At 36.9% G+C, this 23,231-nt stretch overlaps 1 protein-coding gene across 1 annotated transcript in view; it reads left to right on the top strand.

The window, feature by feature from the left end:
- Nucleotides 1–23,231, top strand: part of LRCH2 (leucine rich repeats and calponin homology domain containing 2) — a 53,422-nt gene that overhangs the window by 7,527 nt on the left and 22,664 nt on the right. Inside the window, 11 exon segments of the mRNA XM_027780231.2 lie at nt 10,031–10,175; nt 13,154–13,280; nt 15,433–15,538; nt 15,630–15,766; nt 16,000–16,133; nt 17,509–17,596; nt 18,683–18,794; nt 19,105–19,202; nt 19,329–19,396; nt 19,588–19,692; nt 21,605–21,682. Of these exon segments, the coding sequence (XP_027636032.2) occupies nt 10,031–10,175; nt 13,154–13,280; nt 15,433–15,538; nt 15,630–15,766; nt 16,000–16,133; nt 17,509–17,596; nt 18,683–18,794; nt 19,105–19,202; nt 19,329–19,396; nt 19,588–19,692; nt 21,605–21,682 (1,198 nt within the window).

Below are 23,231 nucleotides of genomic sequence, written 5' to 3'. Positions count from 1 at the left end.
TTGGTGCACAGCAGATCAGCACTGGCATGCCCCCCAGTTATTCCAACCTTTAGATCGGTGCTTCTGGTGTAGTTTTTGAGTGCAGATTTCAGGAAAAACCTCATATACCTGAACCAGTGTGGTGAGTGGAGACAACTTACATGAAAAACAAGAATTGCCTGAACTGCACTGCCAATTTAGACAAGTTCAACGTATGTGTCCAGTGTAGACCAGGAGACTCGGCTCAGTGAAGATGAGCCAGAATAGTGGGTTCCTCAAGCCTATGTTGGTTGCAAAGCCAGCGTGCTGAATCTCAGTTCCTCCTCTCCAGCAGCAGAAGTCTGTGAGACAGTAACTGTTTGGTCTGTTCAATTACAGAAAGATGTATTTCACATGGAAGAACTGTGGTTCCAACTGATGAGATGCTTTTTTTTTGGTTTAAGTCCCTAAAGTAATAATAGTCTTTTTCTTTAAAAAAAAGGATTTTTTTCTTCTTCAGTAGTGCTGTTTAGCTTGAAAAGCCAAGAGCTCAGAATCTGTAAAATTTGGTTTCTGGTTGTTCTGTACAAGCTTCCTTCTGTGCTTGATGAGAAACTTCAATTATGTGGTTGTGTACAGTTTCTTCATTTGTCACTTCAAGTGCACAGGGAGGATGTAACTGAAATTAGTGATGTGGATAACTCTAAAGCAGGTATTTCCTAGCTTTTCAGTTGTTGGATTTAGAACCCAAACAGCATTTTGTAATATCTTTTTCACGAAAATAGAAGCTATTCTGTGCTCTGTCAAAGACACAGTTAAAAAAAAAAAAAGCTACTTATAGCCACCTATAGTCTTGGGAGTGTTTTCCTGTTTTAAACAGGTCTAAGAACAAACACAAGCAAAGGAATATTGAACTGAGAAGCAATGTGAAAAGTTGGTTAGCTTCTCTAATATGGAACATCCCTGTGCTAAATATTTGATGGCATACCACTATGAGAAACATGGTCACTCACATTGGCACAGTGCAGTACCCTGTGTTTTACTTCAGTAAGCGTATAAGGAGACATTGCATGTGTTAGAAGACTGAATAAATGATTGAAGATGTACTGGAAGCTGTGAAGCTGGTCAAAGTAATTAGTTTTCCTGGAAGTTTTTTTTTTCATCTCTCTAGCAATTAAATAGTAGTCACATTGGTGGCAAGGAAATGCCTCCTTTATACTTTTTCTGAACTTGCTTAGAAGTCGTGAGTGTCTCATCCGTCCATGTTGCAATTTTGTGACTGCATAAAAGCTGCAACTCTGTCAGTGCTCTTTATCCTTTCAGTGCTCTTTCTCCTTTCAGTTTCAGAATGTCTTACTATTGTTTCCCTTGCTGTCAAATTACTGTCACATTACATGCAAAGGGGTTTTTTTATATTTGCTGCTGTTTCTCACTATGTTCCTTGGTGTTATAGGTGCTTGGGAAGAGGTGCTGGTCCTTATTTATGTGTGGTTTCTCTGATCATGGTTATATGTAGGGTTATATACAATTAGAAAAAAACCCAGAAAATTATATATAACAGTATATTGTAAACATGTTCCTAATATATAAATTGGACGTAACTGTATTGATACAGAAGAGGTGTCTAGTCCAGGATTCTCTGAAGGGCATTGGTCTCTCCTCCCAGAAAACAAGCGATAGGATAAGAGGAAATGTCCTCAAGTTGCACTGTGGATCATTTAGATTGGATATTAGGAAAAATTTCTTAACTGAAAGGATGGTCAAGCATTGGAACAGGCTGCCCAGAGAAGTGGTGAAATTGCCATCCCTGGAGGTGTTTAAGAAAATGTGTAGATGTGGTGTTTAGGAACATGGTTTAGTGGTGGCTTTGGCAGTCCTGGGTTAACAGTTGGACTTGATGATCTTAAAGGTCTTTTTCAACATAAATGATTCTGTGATTAAGTTTTGAACTCTGAACCTGCCAGTAGGATGTGTAGAGTTTGAGGGGAATGCTAGAGATACTAGAGGACATCCCTTCTGACTTAAGCTTGGCAAGTGTAAGAGTACCATTCTCCTGAGGTTTCCGATAATCAGGATGAATTAGTAGTTTCAGAAACCTAGTTCTGTTTCAGTTTTATTGGAAAGTGCTGGGTCGCTTATTCAGAGGACTTGTGATCAGAATCTATGAGAAAAAAAACCTTTGAATAGTCTGCCGCCTTCCCACCAATTCCAGCTTTCTGTTTCTGGCTTACTCTTGTTTTTTGTGGTGTGTGTGTGTTTGGTTTTTTTTTTTCCATATGCCAGATAACAACATAGGAGCAAGGTGCTTAAAACACTGTAGTGTGTTCACTTTCTTTTTGGTAAACTGGACACAGGATACACTTTTTTGTGAATATAACTGTTGTTTTGGGGGGGATTTTTGTGTTGGTTTGTTGTGTTTTTTCTTTTCTTCTTCCATAACTTTCTATTTGAAAGCTGAAAATGAAGATTTGTTTCATTAATGCTGCTATCAGATTTCATGGCTGGCAGAATTAAGACCTTTTACAGGAAGCAGGTAAGTCTTTAGGAACACTTGGCTTTTTTGATGCATCTCTAGTTTTCTTCCTTACCATCATAAGGAACTGATATTTGAAATACTCAAGTAATATTTCCAAACCTAAGATGATTATACTCTTGTAATAAAAACAAACTACTTTTTTATATCCTGTAATGACATAGGTTGAAAGAGATCTTGATAGGTCATCCAGGACAGTCTACTACTCAGAACAGGTATTGTTAGAGCAGTTTGCTTGTCCAGTTGAGTTTTGAGCATTTCCAGTGATATGTCAGTCTCGGGGAAGTAGGTTTTCTGGATTCTCCTAGAAGCCTCAGGTAATTTCATTTTTCTGACTAAAGACAGCATTGTTACATAAACAATGAAACTGATTTGTTCCTGTCAAGTGCCATTTCTGTGGTTAGTAATGAGAGCTGTATCTCCTAGTTCCTTTCTTAGTTTATCAACAAGCTGGGCAAGGATCCCCAAGCTTTAGCAGACTTTGAAACATACTGTTTTCTTAATTTTTAGCTTTTCTCTTATATCATTTGTCACTTGTAATATTGGGCTTATAGACTTCAGCTTAAGATCAGTAAATTCAAATAGTACCTTTTGAATGCCTGCAGACTCATGAATCCATTTGCCCTAGTGACAGAATGATCAAGTAATTTATATAGTACTTATGTGACTTTTGAAGATCAAAACAAGAGAGAAAACAAGGATATTTGTAGTGATTACACTGAAGACCAGTTGTATTTATAGAGTATGTTGATCTTCACTACAGAAATACCACAACAGGAACTGGCAGCTTCAGTTTGGTAGTAAACAACTACTATATTTCCATGGCTTTCATTACCTTGTGTACTTCTCAAAGCAGGATTGCTAAGACAAGGAAGGAGGAAAATATTTTCTAAACCATTTTGTTCAAACACTTGTAAGTTGTTAGCAGCTCTTCAAGGTCTTTGGAAGCTGGATACTGACGTAGTAGTAAAATGAAGCATGTCGTTTTTAACTGTGGATAAATCAAGCTCAGTGTTAGCTCATCAATGTTTCTTACTAATAAAATTAATGAGCATCTGCATTTAATCATTCCCAGTAAAGAAGATGACAAGACTAAGGATAATGCAAAACCACAGTTTTTGTAGCGATGCAAACATACTTAGAGATGTACAGGCTTGGAACATTCTCCTGAGGACTAAACTAGCACTTCTCCATGGTATGACCATGCAAACTGTGCTAGTGTAAAATAGCTAATGAACTTAGGTAATTGCTAAGGAATTACTTGTTAGGCCACAGTCACAACACTCCAGCTGAGAGATTTAGAGGGTATTTTTCTACTTAGCTTTGATTTGCTGTGACTCTCATTCTGTAGCCCTGGTTGTTGTTCATCTGCATTAAGTGAGAGATTTCTTCCACTACATGTATTAAATCTATATAACATAGCAGTGTGCTGAAGTTCACCCCATCATAGCAGGAGTCGTGGTGGGCATAGTGTAGATGAAGTGTTGGACTGCTTTGGCAGGCTGGCCTGTTGTTAGCTTTGGATTCATACTTTTCTTTCTATGTATTCTGGAATCTCCGTTCCTGGTAGAAGGTGGACAACTCGTGTTCATAGGAGCTTAAAGTATTAGACTTCTGTAGTCTTGACTTAGGTTTTTAGCTTGTTTTTCGAGACAAGTTTAATTATTTCATGCATTCATCTTTGCTTTATGGTTAATCTTAAATGCTTCGCAGGTTGGATTTAACTTCCCTTCCTCCTCCTTAGGGAGATAAGGAAATGCATACATTTACTGGCTGATTCTTTTGAATTATTTTGACATTTCAGCATCTGGAATATCTTTGTGCAACAGAACTTAGTCTCTTAGGTTTTATATTCTGCCTCCTGTTACTTGAATGCTGTGGTGTGAATGATGGCCGTTATTTACCATGGTTGATCGTGAAGTTAAAGATGTTTGAAGTCTGATGTCCTTAATTGTGAGTGAAGGTGACACACTAGGAAGGCCTTAGTCTTGTCTGTGTTGCTGATATCATTCTTGGTACTCCATCATATCAAATGCAAATTGGATAATTTTCTCTTTATAGGACCTTGCTGAAGGAGGGACGCTTGGCTTTCTGTTTGAGATGTGAGAAACAGAAAGATGGAATATTTGTGTAACAGAAGAACAGTTGGTAGGAGGTGTGGTCATAAGATGGTTTTGGAGCATTACACTAAAGAAGGAACATTTGCCTGCCTGTATTTCTTCAGTACCATTGGCCTGTCAAGTGAATTAATAATTACTGTGTGAAATATAATTAAACTGAGGTGGATTTTTATTGCTGTTATTGTTCAATGTAAAGTGTAACAATCACAGGATTTGAATTATAAGGGGATTGAGTGTTTTCTGGATATGGAAGACTTCTGCTTCCTAGAATTACCATATGCAGGTGTTTTTGCAGTTTCCGGGACGTCTTTTTTTTTCCTTCTTCTCCAGCATGATCTTGCATCTGACAGACTAATAAATTTTACCCATGTTCTGTGTGTTGATCTCAGATTTGTGTTTAGGTTGGCTAAAAGTGTTATCTTTGGGATCAGGTCTGAACACTTAGTTTTATACATTCATTGACTTCTATAGGACTAATTATCTAGTTACTGTTGTGCTTAATGTTTTTTGGCCTAGGCTTGGCTAAAGCATTACTAGAAAAACTGGCTAGGAATATCTGTATGTAATACAAATTAGGGGACCAGACCTGGGTTTTGTGGGGGTGTGTGTGGGTTGTTGGTTTTTTTGATCTAGTTTCTAAATACAATTTTGGAACACTTGGAGCAAACAAACCCCCAACACATCGATGTCACGGATCAGCGTATTTTTATGAAAAATGTTACGATGTCAAGATGAGGTCCAAGTGTAAATTTCCCAACTAAGCCTGTATTTCAAATTCAGCATGTAGTGCATACAAAGTGTGAATATAAAAATGACTGTACTGGATCAAATAAAAGGCCAGTCTGTTGTAGCAGCATGCCTCTGATAGTAAGCAGTAGTGAATGCTTAGGGAAAAATGTGAAAACGGGGCAAACATGATGTTAATGCTATTTGACTACCTTATTGCACGCTGCTCTAACCTGACAGCTTGAGCTTTTTGTTTTACCTTTTGATCGTGGCTTAAACTTGTACAAGATACTTTCTTACTTACTACTTATAGCTTCCCCTTCAAACTCTGATTTCCTAAAATTCTTTCCTTTTGAACTTTAAATATATTGTCTTTTAATTATTGTCTCACAGTCAGTAAAGACTTTTCCTGTTCAAAGGAAACCAAGCTCCAATGAACTTCTCCATATTTTTCTAGTTCCCCTTTTAAATTTAACCTTAGCAATGGTGTACTTCTCACTTTTATTGTTTCTGCAGAGACAATGAGTTGAAATGCTCTGTGATTTGTGAGCAGTTATGGATCGTGTCTTCTATTTAGTCTTCACGTAACCCCAATTTAGAGTTTTCCAGTCTAAACTGGTTAGGCAAAGAATCCCTATAATCTCACTTCTGGAGGAGTTGTCATCTTAAATCATCTGTGGTTCTGCATTTAGCAGCTTCCCTTGCTTCTTCAGTCTATTAACCCTTACAAAACCATTCTCATTTTAAGTGCCAGCAGTGTGCTTCCATTTTCATTGAGCTTAAGCCTGGCTTGTTTGTAGAGAAACACTCCATTCTGGAAGTTTCCTTGTTTTTTTCTTATGCTGTTTTCTCTGTCATATGTTATTAGTCTTCAAAAGGTGCCTAAATTGCATAAGCTTCACATTCACATTTTATTTAGTATAATAGATGAACTCACACATTTTTTGCTCATTGTGAAAACAAGTATAAATAATTTTTCAGTTTGGATACAGAATAGAATTACTTATTTTTAAAAAGCTGTAAGTATACTTGATAAATGGAAAACTGTATACACTCGGATCTTTCTCTTTCGAAAGATCTGAACCCCTGGAGCTATTCTAATGCTGTTTTGCATTGAATGAATGGCAGGTTGCTTGAAAGAGATGTCATACTATCTTCCAGCTCATTATGTACCTTTTTTTGTTTTGTTATTGACAGATAATGGGTATAATTTCCTATTTTAAGAGGACTTTCAGGTTTCATAATGGAGTAGTGGAATCCTTGCCCCACAGTGTCTTGGGGCATTATTTTCAGGGAAGTGTTTTCAACAGCAATGTATACTAATTTCACAGTATTTGTATATTTTCTTGTAATGTGAAATTGTATGGGTTTTGTACAAGGCTACACTAAGGGACTTCAACCAGGCTGTGCTAATGTCATTTTTGTCAGGCCAGGCTAGAAACTACAATATTTTATATTGCCTGTTGTATACTACATTTGTCCAGGGCATAGAGTTGGTGCATCCTGTAGTTGTGGTCTGGCCCACCTCTTGAGTTTTATTTCTGCAGAAAAACCAGTAAAGCTGGCTTTTAGCCTTTTTCTTTCCAAGACCTATGGTAGACATCTGGCTGGATGCACATGTAGTGGCAGAATTTTCATGGTACTCTGGAATTTTCCAGCTCAGATATAACCTACAGTACTGCTCTTTGGATCAGTGGCAGTAGGATGGGTTTGTCATTTGTATTTTGTGGACTAGATATTTGTACCAGCCTTCAGTTAATCTTTCCAGCTGCTGGTAAAATCAGGAAGAGCCTTAGAGCTGATTTCTTCAGAATGGGTTTGTATCAAAGACTCTCTCACGTGGTGGAGGTTGTAGAAGTGTGCTGGCAATACAACTATGCATCTTTTTTTCTGTGTGCATTTTCTGCACGTAGTTGTGCCATTCTGCTGAGTGTTAGAATAAGTGTGTCATGGTTTAACCCCAGCTGGCAGCTAGGCACCACACAGCCACTTGGTCACTCCCCCTGCATTGGAATGGGGGAGAGAATCGAAAGAGTAGAAGTGAGAAAACTTGTGGGTTTAGAGTTAAAGACAGTTTAATAAGTAGAGCAAAAGCCACCCACGCAAGCAAGGCAGAACAAGGAATTCTCTCACCAGTCCCCATCGGCAGGCAGGTGTCCAGCCATCTCCGGGAGAGCAGGGCTCCGTCACATGTAGTGGCTACCTGGGAAGAACAAGCGCTGTAATTCTGAACATCCCATCCCCCCCTTCTTCCTTCTTGCCCCAGCTTTATATGCTGAGTGTGATGTCATATGGTGTGGGACATCCCTTGGGTCAGCTGGGGACAGCTGTCCCAGCTGTGTCCCCTCCCAGCTCCTCGTGCCCCCCAGCCTGCTCGCTGGTGGGGTGGCATGAGCAGAAGAGCCCTTGGCTCTGTGTGAGCACTGCTTGGCAATAATGAAAACATCTCTCAGTTATGAACACGTGTTTAGCACAGATCCGAAACATAGCCCCGTACTAGCTATAGTGAAGAACAGTAACTCTATCCCAGCCGAAACCAGCCCAGAGAACCTTTGTTTAACCTAAAAAGGGTTTTGCAGAAAATTCTTTCATGTGAAAGCTGCCATTTTTCTATAATGTTTTGAAAGTTGATGTGGTTGAAAACAGACCTCACCTATTGTGAAAACTTTCTCAAGCTATGCTATTTTTTTAATAATGTTTTTTAACTTCAGTTGGAATGTTTAGTTTTAATTAACTTTATTCCATTTTTCATTCAGTTCGTTAAGAATGCCAGTCCTGCAGCCTAGATCTTTCTCTTTCTGCCACTTGAGGATGGAGTTTGCAGAATTCTGCATGGCAGTGAATGCCCTGGTCTGAAGGAAGGCTTTGTGATACTTCAGCTTGAGAATATTTCTTAAAAATGATGGAATGATGGAGTGACAGCCAGTTAGCTCACAAATGTCACGTATTCTAGACTTCAGAAGCAAAGTTGAGGTTGCTTCCAAAAATAATGCCGCTGGAAGGTGACGTTTCATTGTACTAGTCCATTTTATTTGATGGGCATCTGCAGGACATTGTGTGGATGGCCTTCCCCCCTGCTAGGCACACTGGTGCCTTGCATTCAGCCTGGCCAGTTGTGTACCAGCACCATGTTTTGTTTGCAAAGCTGTCTTCTGCCCTTTTGTCCTCCATCCACACTAGTGCGAGGAGTTACTCTGCCACAGGTGCAACTTTCTGTGTTTCCCTTTATTAAACTGGATGGAACTTCTGCCAGCTGAGGTCACTCTGGCTGGCATCACATCCCTCCAGCATGTTCGTTGCCTCTTCACTCCCTGCAGTTTGGTGTTTGTTGTCCATGCACGTCCTGAGGGCACGTTCTATCCTGTTTTCCAGGTTGTTGGAGATACTAAATGACTCAGATTCAAACGTTTGCCCTGAAAAATGCCACTCATACCTGTCATACTTCAGACTGTTGAGCCCTCCTCTTTGAGCCACTTTTCCAGCTACTTTCTAGTCTACTTTTTTCAGTCCAGTGTAGAACAAACATAATGTTTGTTCCAGCAGTAATGTGATAGGAGCTAAGCAGAAACACAGTTATTTTATGCAAGTGTTAAAAACAGAGAACTAAAGCCTGAAATAGCAAGGGATCTGTACTGCTTCTTTGTTAAAAGAGTTTGTTCAGCATTTCTGAGAAACCACATCCTTTTGAAATATCTTGGGTTGGGAATAAGAGTCACTTTCAAAAAGGTAGACAGATATTCTCAAGTAAATATCTCTTTCTTCCAAGATAGTTTCATGGACTTCTTACAAGACAGGTTTTAGTAGTTAACTGATAATTTCCATTCTTGGAAATTCCAATTCTTGGGTCACATCCCACTTGAATTTTCTGGACCTTTTAAAGGTTTCATGTAGTTGGAGATGGTATGCGTTTTTGTAGTGATCTGGTTTTTCGTATCTTCTGCATGCAGATTTGTAAAATGAAGTCATGCATTGTTGAAATAACTCTAGTTCAAGTATTATGTTTCCATTGTCAAAGATACCTCCTTACTGCTCTTAAGGTTGCAATTTTGCCTAGCCTATTTTTATAGCTGAATGTTTTTGGCACTGGTCTTTGTGACTTCAGTCTCTTTTTAGCTGTTACACATGTGTAACTGGAGAATGTCTCAGTTACTGTGCTTGCAAGAAAGAATAGTTTTTTAGATGGGAATTGTATTTCTTAAGCAAAATAAATATGTAAGGTGTTTTGCAAACTTGGCTTTAGCATTGCAGATATTTTATACAATAAGGTTAGATTCTAATGTAGCTGTCAAACAGGAAAAGTAATGTTTACTGGGTTTGTACCTTGATTTACTGTTGTGCCTAGAATTGGAGGAAAAAACCCAACAGTTGGACAGAACAAAGACTGATAGAGGAAGGAAAATCATAATTGGTATTCAGTTGCATTTTAAATGTTCTTAGTTGTGTAGTGGGCTATCTATTTTTGAATTCCTGTCACTTTTCTATTGTTGTAATTGCGTATCAAACAGTAATCTTTCTATATTTTAAGGGGTTTTGTGTATTCTATTCAGCAGCATCTGGTAAAACTGAATTATTTTACACTTCTTGCAACACCTTAATTTTTAGGAGCATGACAGGAACAGTGGGTACTTCTATCTTCTCCTACTGCAGGGAAATTTTTGACTAAAAATTAAGTTTTTTTTTCTTTTGCTTCTAGATCTTTCAAAGAACAGATTTACTGAAATTCCTCCTGATGTCTGGCTGTTTGCACCACTGGAAACTTTGAATTTGTATCACAACTGTATCAAATCCATTCCAGAATCTATTAAAAACCTGCAAATGCTTACGTACCTTAACATTAGGTGAGTAATGCTTGTTATTTTTGGTCTTTATGTAACTTAACTCATTGGAGAGAAGGGATTCTACTCATCAGGTCATTGAGTGCCCTTCTGCCCTCATTTTTGCCCAGATAAGTAAAATTCTGTTGTTTGTTTGTATTATCCTTGGTGTTTCAGGCAGCAGTTTTTCCTTCCTTTGTGGGAAGGAATTGACTGCATTATGAAATCTCAGTCAGTAAACCATGGTAGCTGAGGATAAGGTGAGTTTACAGACTTTTTTCTTTGGTTTTAATGTTGTGTGTTGTGCAGACAGATAATGTTTAGAAACTGTGTAAAAAGAAAAAAAATTAAAAAATTGTGACTCTTCAGAGTAGATTACTCTGGCCAGATGGCTGTTATTTTGCATGATATTTATGTCCGTCGCTGTATTGCTGTTCTTAAACTTGGAAAACATATCTTTGGATCTTCTTGGAAGAGCAGAAGATTAATATGAGCTCTGAAAGGAGAGGGAATCTAGAAGAACCCTCCCAGAAAGAGCAGAGACCCTGTTTTCAACAATATTCCTTGTTTCTGATCTTGACTACGTCAAGTTCAAAACAGTCTTCTCAGCTAAGAGGTATTTAACATGTGAGATATGATTCCAGAATTTGTTTTGAAAAAAATTGCAAATTGATCCTTGGGAAAGAAGAAAGTAATAAATAAAAAAAAAAAGTCCTGCAACAGCTTATTTCTGTTTTGATCGTAATTGAGGTGCTGAATGCAATTCTTCACACAGAATAAAATAACCTGTAGTTCTAACTGGATGTACAAGTTTATTTTGAGAGTTGACTCTCCCAATCACCATTTACCAACTCTTATAATCATCATTTACCATACTGTGCTCTGTCTTCATTTCTGTGCTAATGTCTGAGGACTGTTTTCACAACGCATGACTATGTGGATGTGGTGGGGTGTCCTTGGCTGGACCCCAGGTGCCCACCAAGCTGCTCTGTCACTCCCCTCCTCAGCAGAATAGGGGGGAGAATGTAAGGTGGAAAAAACCAACCTGGGTGAGGGGTGCGTGTGTGTCAAGATAAAGGCAGTTTAATGAAGCAATAGGAAAAGTCATGCTTGTGGAAGCAGAGCAAAACAGAATGTGTTATTCTCTGCTTCCCATCAGCAGGTGATGTTTGACCATATAATGAAGCAGAGCTTCATTATCTGTAGCGGTTGCTCCAGAAGACAAACGCAGTAAATAACACATACCCATTCCTTCCTCCTTTCTCTTAGCCTTCCTTGCCGAGCAGACATCATATGGCATGGAGTATCCCTTTGGTCCATTTGGGTCAGCTGTCCTGGCTGCATCCCTCCCAAGACCTTGCCCACCCCCAGCCTGCTGCTGAGGGGTGGGGGGAGGTTGGAGAGCAGCCCTGGTGCTGTGCGGGCACTGCTCAGCTTAGCCAAAGCCCTGGTGTGTCACCAGCACCACAAGCACAGCACCGTGGGGGCTGCTAGGGGGCTTAGTCAGAGCCAATACAGCAGACTATAGTAGTTAAAAAGACTAAAATCCAGGCTTACTAGTTTCAGTATGTTGTTACAGAAGAAAACCAGATGATCTCAAATTCTAATTCTGGATTCAGATGACTGAAGAAATGTATTGTGCAATTCATTGTGAAGTAGGCAGCTTTTTTTAAAACAAACAAAAAAACCACCCACCTCAAGCAAAAGACCAGAGGAAATTAAGGCTGTGGAGAATGACTGTTTCATTGTCATGTTTTTGTAATCAATTTTAAAAGTTTACTTGCACATGATGTTTTTGCGTCTCGTGCTCTACAATAAAAAAAGCCTGTCATATCTGCCTGAAATACAAAACAAAAAGAGATTTACTGTATAGCTACATCCAAAACTTGTATTCACTTAGAATTAACAGACTGATAGAAGATTACTTTCATTTTATGGCGTTAAAATTGCAGTACTACTTGGAAGGTGAAACCCTTGCAGGGACATAAATTTTTGTTGATTTTGCAGCTCTGTAAACTGGAGTAATTGAGAAAATTAATGTAAAATATTTTGGTGGTTTTTTTTTAAAATATGGAAATAGTGCTCTGTTTTAATAGTATAACTTCTGGGTTTGTCTTAATATAGTGTAACACAAATGTCAACACTTAAGTTTGTGGGTGTTTTTGTTGGTTTTTTTTTTTTTTCCCTCCCAAAATAGAACGGACCTCTACACAGTTCTACTTAAAGCAACAGCAATTACTGATTTTTTTTTTTTCACTGTTGTGTATAAAAGGAATTATTTCATACCATAGCTGAAGAAGTTGGTTTTTCAATGGCTTTTTTTGAATGTACAAGTACCTTATTAGGAAAATTCTGTGTATTTCTGGTAGTGGCAGTCTGCAGTTGGTAGTTTTTCCAATATGTATTTTAATCAAAATTGTCAGTAACAGTGTATTACTTGTGTATAAAGCAGACATATGCGCGTGTAGTTGGAAAATGATACACACAAAAGAAATAAATTTTAAAGTTTACTGTCCAGACTGTTGTTCAGCAAAGTAATAAATAGATGTTAAGGGCTTTTTATGATGGCTCAGGAGTGACATGACCACATGGTATGAGAAGCAATGGCCTTGTATAATGTTGTGGTTTGCTGAGAACATGCACTTTATAATGGTAGGTTGTCAGATCAAATGGTCCTTCTGAAGGTATTGGAAAGCAAGATAAAAGCAAACATCAAACTATTTCTTTTAACAGATAGCTCTGTATGTTTTAGTGTTAGATTTAGTTATAGTGCATACTCATTTCATCAAGCGAGATAGGGACCTAAAATTCACATATCTAAGAGAGGCTTTATCTGATAAAGAATTAATTATGGAGATTGTAGCTTAAATTTAGATGAAATTGTAATAGGTGGAGAATGTCCTCTGGAATAGGAGAGAAGTTGTACAATGTGCATCTTGGACTCCCGGTCAGGCTTAAAGATTATAATCTAGCCTTGCTTGTTCATTTTTCTTTCTTTCAAGTCGAAATCTTTTATCAACGTTGCCAAAATACCTGTTTGATCTTCCACTTAAAGTTCTGGTTGTCAGTAATAATAAGCTGGTCTCCATTCCAGAAGAAATTGGAAAGTTGAGAGATCTAATGGAGTTGGTAAGTACAATTGTGAACCATTGTACTAAGTAAAATTAGTTTGAGCAGTTTATTTACAGTATAATAAAAATATAAACTAGTAATTTAAAAAATACAGACCTAGAAAATGTAAATTTGTTTACTGCTTTTTTTAGTGTTTGAGCTGAAATTACAGGTGTAATATAGAGTTATAAAAATGGGGTTAAATCACTATATTGGGTTAACTAAATCTTAAGGGTTTGGAAATAAAAATGCTCTTCAGATTGAGTCCCTTGCTTGTGTGTTGTTAAAGATGGTGAATTTTTCAGTTTACCTTCTTTACAGTAACCATAATTCTGTTAATTTTTCTTACATATTGTCAGGAATCTCTTTCCAGCTGAAGAGTTCATCCCCCTGTACTCTGTGCGCTTACAGAAGTTATGCCATTCAGTCATTGTTGTAGCCTTCTGTGTTGGTTTTTATTCTTTTTCTACCATTTCTACTATTCCTCTGTTTTGATTGAGGTGAATAGAAGGATGTGTCATAGTCACAGTTTAGGTGTCTGTGCAGCATCTGTTTGTCCTGTGGCATACTGATGTTTTGTGCTTTGTCATCCATTACGTTCTCTCTATTTCTTAATATTCTGGGCTTTTCTGACCATTACTCTGTGTGAAGCTTATGTGTTTTGGAGAACTATGCACAATTATTCACCGATCTAGCGCTTGGACTAGGTGGTTTTTTTCTTTTTCTCTCTCCACTACGTATGATTTCTTTCATCCTTGCAAGCAGTTCTTACCGTTACTAGAGTAGCTGTGCGTGCCTGGGGGATTTCTTCTAACATGACCTAATTTCTGAGCTATAAATCAACATTCTGTTTTAACTTAGAAGTAATATGAGATATTCTGAATGCTTGTGAGGCTTTTCTAGTGTCCTTCACTCTTTGGTGAGGAATTCTTTATGCTCACTTCAGTGTCGTAGGATTTCAAGGTGGGATCACTCCTATTGTTTACGGAAAGTAAATGTTTTCAAGAATTGCAATTGTGGTATTTTTGGCTTAGTTTTCAAAATCGTCCAACCTAGAATGCCTGTTTGAAGACACAGGTTAAGGAGATACTAGTGAGTGTCATTTCAGTACTTGTGTTAAACCTGTTTAGAACATAAATAATATATACATACATTAAAAAGAAAAAGTTCACAACTAAGCCATGCACTAGAAAGATGCTTTTAGGAAGGGAATTCCATCTTAAATTTGGTGATGTGGATAGAGTAGAACTTGCAATAGATACACAACAGTTGGTCCCGAGCTGCCTGTATTTTCTGAGACATATAACTGTGTGCAGCGATAGTGGTTGCTAAAAGCACGTGAACAGTGCCTAAGCCGAAGGTCTGGAAGTGCGTAGTGGAGAAGGGTTTGTCTGGTTAAAGCCTGGCTTCTAGTTACTGACTCGACTTGCCTTTAAAATCAGCTTCCAGTTTTTCAACAGATTGGTATCTGTCATTGTTGCCTAGTCTAGCAAACTAGTTTCTGAAGTCAGTTTTGTTGAATCTGAAATAAAAAAGGCTAGAAACAGTCTTACATCAATGTGATTGTTGACCCAGTCTGGATTACATAAATAAATGTTAAAGTAGTGGCAGAAATCACTGTACTTTGCGTTCACTTGGTGTGGCTTTGTCACCCTCTAGTGCTTGTATCCAAGAAGCTGGTGATCCTGCTATTGCTCTGTGTAAATCTGTAGTTGCATGGGTTCATTCAAGGTGGTGGGGTTTTTTGTTTTGGTGTTGTGTTTGGGTTTTTTTTAAGAAAGATGAATTTTTGTAGCAGGAGCAGAAGGCAAATAATTTGCCAGCAAGTAGCACAAGGAGCTTTTAACTGGTATGGGAACTGTACCAGGAACTCCTGGTTCTTGGGCTACGGTTTCAATCTCAAAACCTGTCTTTCATCGTTTATTGTTTAAACTCTTTGAATTAAGTTCTGAAATTCATTTTTGAAACATGAATCACTAAATACTGAAGGAACACTGAGATCTGTTATAGCATTTCTTCCCTTTGTGGAGAAAACAAGAAAGATAGTATTTTTTTAATAGTATGTTTTATAGTAGTTTTGATAGCTTTTTCCTGTGTTACAGTATCTTAAATTTATTTACAGATCTTAAATTTATTTAAGATGTTAATTTATGAATGTTATCTTTCTTAGGATATTAGCTGCAATGAACTTCAGGTTCTTCCCCAGCAGATAGGAAAATTGCAGTCCCTTAGAGAATTAAACATAAGAAGAAATAATCTCCGTATGTTGCCAGATGGTAAGCTACCAGTCCTCATTTCTTTGATGTAGGTAAATTAGGTGAAGTGTTAAGAAGGTATCTGATTCTTCTTTTGTTTCCCCCAATGCAGAATTAGGAGACCTTCCCTTGGTAAAGCTGGATTTTTCTTGTAATAAAATTACAGAAATTCCAATTTGTTACAGAAAGTTACGTCACTTACAAGTTATAGTTTTGGATAACAATCCAATGCAGATACCACCAGCACAGGTTAGTATTAAAGCATTCTAGTTCAGAAATTTGCATTAGGATCTTAAGAAAGAAGAAGCCGTTCTAAGTTATACCATTCAGGTTTTCATTTTTTTAGCTGTATTTCTCCTAATGGAAAATTGTGGGTATGAACTCAGTGAACTCAGTGTAGAAAGTATTATTTGGGGTGCATTTTCAAAAGACATGCTATGTAATTAAAATATTTTTTTTGTTGTTCGTTTGTTTCCCAACAGATTTGTTTAAAGGGTAAAGTACATATATTTAAATTCCTCAGCATTCAGGCGTGCCTCAGAATAGATAAAAAACCGGATTCTTTGGATCTTCCATCATTAGGTAAACGAATCCCCTCCCAGCCACTCACAGACAGGTTAGTAGTGAGTGTTTTGCTTTATTTTACTAGAGCATTTGCTATGAAATGATCTGTTTATTACAGATCATAGCTGTAATTTCAGTGCTTTGCTTAGGAGTCATAGTATTTATTTTCTAAGATTGTTACTAGAAGCTTAATTGGCTTATCTGAGTTGCTATGAAAAATTTCCATTGTACTTGTTAAAGTTTTGCAAATCAGAACAAAGATATATTTTAAATTTATTTATTGGAAATCTTACCTATTTATTTCTCAAATGGATGCATCAACACGGTAGACAAGAAGTTCTCACAAATATCCTGACTATGGAGTTAGTCTGTTAGATGAAAAGTCTACCTCCCATTAAGGGAAAATAATTTAAACATTAGTGAAATACCATGGACTTTTTTTTTTTATTAATTAGTTGGACTTCCGTATTGAGTACCTCTTGAGTAATTAAATGGGAGAACTTTTGTGGTTTTTTGTTGTCAGTTGGCTTGCCGTTGGAAACCATATGAACATACTGTTTTTCACGTATTTTCTTAAAATGTGACTTGTGCCTTTCTGTGTTCAAGCCTGAATGAGAGATGAAAATTATAAATAAAGCTTACACAGAACAGTCTGAACTATCAGATTCAGTCCATGGTCTTGGGCAACGCTGTCATAGGGAGTTAGTCTAGAGTGTCTGTAGATCACTTCGAAACGTTCCTAAAAACTATGGTCCACAGCTGCTCCCCAAAAGCCTCTGCTGAACTTAAGGCCTAAAAATAAAATGTCCTGCAAATTAGCAAGGTCTTGGGTATTAACGCTGTACGTCGTACTTGTAGCAGTGTGGACTTGTTTAGTTAAACTTTCCTGGATAATCTTGTGATTTAAACCAAGCTCCAGTGCACAGCTGGAAAACACATCCTGCTGATGCTGCCAATTTTATGTGTTGGAAAGGCATAAATTTGGAGGGAATACATCGTAGGTACTCAGGCAGAGTTAAACCATTATGATACGACAGTTTATTAGGGAATGTCTGTTTACTACTATTAGAAAACCCTGTCTGCAATAGAATTCAAGTTGCCGTATTTCAGAGGAAGCCTGCTTTTTTGAAGACTGTATTTTTTAATGAAATAGAACAATTCTAGAATTGCATGGATACAGAGGGAGAACCATAATCAATTGTGTCTGTTTTAACTGTGCTTTGGTGCTCTTTTTTTAACAACTGCTGTAGCAAATTAAGCATTTGTCCTCAGCATATGGGGTACTGTGCAGAAATTCTGTATTGGCAACTGCTGATAAGTATAGAGAACGTATTTTTAAAAAGATGTTTATTTTCATTTAGAAAAGTGAAACTACTATTGCCTTCATTCCTGTGTGGCACTTTGTGTATTGTTTTTCCTTAATGTAGCATGGAGGACTTCTATCCCAATAAAAACCATGGACCAGACTCTGGCATTGGAAGTGATAATGGAGATAAAAGGTTGTCCACAACAGAAGTGAGTATTTTTCACTGCTAAATTTCTGTAATTTCTGTACTGTAGAATTTTTTCCCTTTGTTTTGTATCATTTGAGATAATACTTAACTAAGTTGTGTTTAATATTCTTCGAATATCTGTATAGTTGAGTTTAAACCATTGAACTGCCAGTGTCAGACACAAATAATTTACATATTGCTTTGACTTTTCTGGTTAAGGTTCATTCCAATCCAAATTTCATACATTTTAGAACTGAATTCTGACCTGAGGAACTGTTTGGGTTTTTTAATGTGTGAAGTGCATAATCATTTTCTACACAAATGACAAAACTTATTTGAAACTTTATTTTATTATTAATGAAATGAATGTACTGAAGAAAATGAAAGTTTATTTGGATGAAACTTGTGTTGTATACATTAGTAATCCTCACCATTGTTTAAATTGTAATAAACTTCTGGATAACCTGCTAGGCTTAAAGTGGTGAACAAAAATCCCTACAAGTTACCTGTGTATTTGTAGAAATCTAGATTAAGGAGCTGTAGTTACCAACAGTGATGTCAAAACAGAATAGTGTAGAACAAAAGATTTTTGAAACTTAGAACTATTACAGATGCCGAGTGACTGTTATTGGGGAAACTGTAGAACAAGAAGTATTGCTAGTTAGGTTGTCTAAGAAAATTCCAAATTATTAGAAGTAAAGCTGTGATTCCCTCCCACTGCCCACGTCCCTTCCGAACTCTGCCACCCCCTAGGTCTAACAAGGGTCAAAGTACTTGGAGGCTTTAGATAAGAAAGTACCTAATTATGATTTTCTTGGTTCACTGACTGATGCTGGACTCAACCTCTTTGAACGAAATACTGTATTTCAGTACTATATACTGACCAGTTGTCTGTCACTTCTTAAACTGTGACTCTTTTAAACACTCTTCCCAACTCCCCAGAAAGCTCCCCCAGCCACAGAGAACCCCCATCTGCCTTGATATTTTCTGTCTTGGGAGCCGTTTCTCGTAATAGGGTCAGTTGCACTATAATTTGTAAGTTCTTAGCAAATCATCCAATACTGTAATTGATATGCAAGTTCTCTATTAAATGTGACTGTCCTTGCAGCCGTCTGATGATGATACAATCAGCCTTCACTCCCAGATATCAGAATCAACAAGGGAACAGACATTGAGGAATGACAATCATGTAATGGGAAGTAAACTCGATCCACAGAAAGGTAATACTGTTGTGCATCTGTCATTTTAGGTAACAAATACTTTTGCTTAGGTAATCTAACATAAGAAAATTGTACAAAATGTTATGATCACATATTGGCATTGATTGTATTTTCATCATTTCAGAAAGCAGTGTAAATAGATAAGGCCAGAAAGAAAGAATAAAGATTATTTCTGGCTCAGGGAGACATGATTTCATTGTTTTATCTTTATCTTAACATTTTTGACAAGTGCTTATCTCTCTCAGGAAAAACATTTGTTTGAGAGAACTGTTTAATACCATCTTTTCCATTCTTCATCAATCCTCACTAGACCAGGAGGTGTATGATTACATTGATCCGAATGCAGAAGAGGGAGCTGTTCCTGAGCAAGGAGAGGTACAGATTGGACCGTTGCTGTCTTATATCAAGGTAGCATAGTTTGAAAAAAAACCAAAAAAAAACAACAAACCCCAACCTGTTCAGCAGGCTTGGGTTTGTTTTTTTTTTTTTTTTTTTGTAGTTGAAGCTTAAGTTTATTTTTTCATTCTGTGTAAGGAACGGGGAAAACATCCTGAGAAATCCCAGAAAATAGAACAAAATGAGGACTGGGGAGATGAAAAAAGGTAAATCTTGAGCTTTTTTTTGGGGAAGATTTTACGGACAGTGGGGGGTGATGATGATTTTCTTTTCATATTGAACACAGTGCTCACTCTTGGACGGAAAATAAGCTTATAGGAAGCACTTAGTTAATGTGCATTAATATACTCATTGCTGCGTCTTGCTTAACTGAAGTCACAAATTTTTGATTTTTAAGATGTCAGAAAGAGCAGCTGCTTGCTGAAGACGATGATGAACTCAAAGAAGTGACTGACTTGAGAAAAATAGCAGCTCAGTTACTACAGCAAGAACAAAAACACAGGTATTACAATATTAAGATAACTTTTGTTACAAGTTGATTCTTTAACCTGCCTTATACCCAAAAGCTCTTGACACCTTATTTTAAGAACAGTTTTGTCCAGATGTTAAACAGTTAGTGACAGACTTCAAAGAAACCTGTCCTGTCTCTTTTCATAAAATTGCTGTCTAGAGAAGTGGTGATACACTCCTATGGAGAGGAAGAGATGAATGTGAAAGTCTCTTGATTTCCTTGTTTGAAGTATGTTAACTTCTTTGTACTTTTTTTTTGTTTCCAAAGCAGCATACTTACATGAGCATTAACTATTCTTAGTTAGGTAGGTTATTTTTAACATGTTAAAATTAATTTGTCTTGGTTTGTAGGAGTTGCGGACCCTGCATATAGTTTGTATTTTAATAAACCAGTCGCAAACAAGGTAATTTAAGTGGTACTTCCTCCATTGTCTGATGCGAGATACAAATTTCCTATGAACCAAAGAGAAAAATTCTTCAAACGTTATTCTGTCAAACGAAAAAGCATATTTATATATATATATATATATATATAAAAAATAATTTGAATAGTGTAAGTTCATCCTGACGAACTGCCTGTCTCATGTTGGCATCACAACAGAATGATTCTTCAAAAGTAGCTGTAGAACAAGCAGCAGACTAAAGGAATGTAATAGAACAAGTTAACAACCGTGTAAAATGAAGAGTAAGAACGAATACCTGCAGTTGCACAGGGTGTAGACAAGCTGGGGTCGGAACAGTGTTCTCTCTGGTTCCTTTACCAAGTAGGCAAATAACCAGTGAGGTACTTCAGCGAGAGTAAGCTCTTTCCTGAAAGGTGAAAGTTGTAGTTGGTAATAGTTCATTATTGTTGTTTATTATCCCATAGTAATGGATTTAACTTTATGCCAGCTTAAATACTGTTTCTTTTGAATTTTTGTGTAATGACATTCTGCACTGCTGTTTTGGTAGTTGAAGTAAACGTGAAGCCCTCAGAGAAATCGATCCTGAAACTGTAAAGAGCTTTAAAAATTCTTCAGTGTTTTACATAAGTTAAATATAAAAGCAGTAGTATGTATGTGCACACAGAAAAGATGAAATATGTTTTCCTTATAACTCTATGCAGTGTATTTACGAATGGTTTGTTCACAGAGAAGGGAAAAATACGATTGAAATATTAATGCTAATATGTTCTTATTAGCAGAAGTATTGCAAAACCATTTAAGAATGCTAATTTTTCACATATTAATTTATTAATAAATAGAGAATAAGTGGTTTTCTCTTACTAGGTTTTTATATGATAATTATTTATATTGCCTGTGGGTCTTGTTTGATTAGTTTTAGTATTTCCTGGTTATTTAATCACTTGAAATACCAAGCCACTCCTCTTCTGAAGTACTGCAACTTGAATTTTACTTGTCATATGTTGTTATATCTTATTGCGGTGATCTTGCTAATGGTTCTGCTTTGCTCTTGAATTGTTCAGACATATACAATCTTATTAGTTAAGTTTTACTGCTTAGTTTAACATTTATATTTTAAAGCTTGCTTATGTATCTTTAAGTCCATGAGGACAAACCTCTGATATAAAATTTAGCCCTGATTTTCAATCCGTAGTTTTGTGAATCTATACTTTCTTGCCATAAACAGCAGTAAGAATAGTATTTAGAGGTGTAGTGAAGATATTTATGTGTTTATTTGTGGAAAATATGTTCAATCTGTCTAAACAATCATCAGAAAAGTGAGCATCACAAAATAATTTCTTACTAATCATGTTTCTGTTTGTTCAGTGTGAGTTTTTTTAAATATTATGCAGTCTTCTTTCTTTTTGCTTGCTATGCTAATGAATTCCCTGTCCTCTCCCATCAACCTGTCCTGCTTCTTCTTCCACCTTTGGCTTTGGTGTACATGAAATATGAATACAGACGAAGGCCATTAAGCTATAGAACTTCATTCAGTGAAAAACTCTTCCAGAGGACAAGGGCGGCAGGACGTGCATCAAGGTATAAAGTGTTTGTAGAGCTTCAGATTTCCAAAGTTAAAATGTGGACAAAAAAACACAGTTTTGGCCATTTCCTAAACAAAAACAAAGGGATTGGCTCAATTAGCCTAGGATACTTTGGTATCAAAAGTAGATTGCCGTATGTTTATTGCTCTTTAAGATTAAATACTACTTAAGGAAAATACTTAATTGGGCAGCTTGCCAAAGAACATTTAACTGAGTCCAAACCTGGAAGCATAACTTCCTGTACCGTTAACATGCTTTCTCTGCAGTGTTTTTGGTTTTTAATGTATCGTACCTCAAGTATAGAACGTCAGGCAAAAGTGTGGGCCTTTAAAATTTGTTTTGTTTTATTTAAGATATCTTGGTTTTAAAGTGATAATTTTCAAATTAGCATGACCAGTGACAATTTCTTTTGCATTTGGCAGCCGTGAGGGAGGCATTTGCAGATACACAAACCTCACAGGTAACAAATCTGGAATGGGCTGTGTAGACTGTGCTCAGACATGTAGGCAATGAATCCAAGTGATTTCAGACTTGTGTTACCTTATCAATTGAAATGCTGTAACTTACTCCGGATATTCCTGGTCTTTTTCAAAAGAAAGTAGTACAGCTGAAATTAAATAATCTTCATTAGTACTAAATGAGCTGGTTTCAGTTTGCGTGAAAGTATGGCTTCTTACCTCACAATAGCAAATTCCTAAAACTGTGGAAATCCCTAAGAACACAGCCTGTGATCACAGAGCAGTGCCATATGTGAAGACAGTACACTGCTACTGAATGAGTTTAAAATCCATCATTTTTTTGTCTTTCTGTAAAATATGTCTAATGTTTTGATATACTTTATGGACCCTAGGTAGTGTGCTAGGTTGTTTAAACTTAAAATAGCATTACTATCATTCGCTTCATTTGTGTCCCTTAGTTAGGATGTTGTGTTTGCTCAAAATATGAAAGTACAAATGTCTGAGAAGAGACCCACTTTTTAAATACTTTTTTTTACAATATCATCATTGGTCTTGCCATTGCCTTTCTTTCCCATCTAGTTGGCAGTTTGGAGTAGGTATTACACTTGCAGGATACAAAACTAGAAAAATAAGTTTAAAATATATATAAATGTGCCGTGGTGTATGTGCTGTTGAGTATTTACATCTCAAATTTTGTATGAATTTTAGAACTCTGTTTCAGGGTAATAGCTTGTATGCTACCTCTGTAAAACAGAATTTCTGTGGTTAGTAGGAACCCTAAGTAGAAAATTAAATGCGGTACTAACACAAGTGTCCTGTGCAAGTTCTTATTTAGCAATTCAGTGTGACCATCAGTAAGTAATTGGCCTGATAATTGATGGATCTAATAAAAAAACAAATTGGATTTAATGAGTTGTAGTATGAATGGGAACAGCTGGTGAATGTTTGCACCTTTGACACCATACTGAAAAGAACATGACTTCTGAATGTGAGTTACCTGTACTTTCATTTTGCACACTCAGTTTTCCATTGTATTTCCTAGAAGACAGTTCTTAACATGACTATAGTAATTATGGCCCCCCTCCC

Source organism: Falco peregrinus, chromosome 13 (genome assembly GCF_023634155.1).
Source record: "Falco peregrinus isolate bFalPer1 chromosome 13, bFalPer1.pri, whole genome shotgun sequence".
Classification (NCBI taxonomy): Eukaryota; Metazoa; Chordata; class Aves; order Falconiformes; family Falconidae; genus Falco; species Falco peregrinus.
The sequence above is the reverse complement of the archived record's forward strand: the minus strand, read 5'-3'. Positions and strand labels throughout refer to the sequence as shown.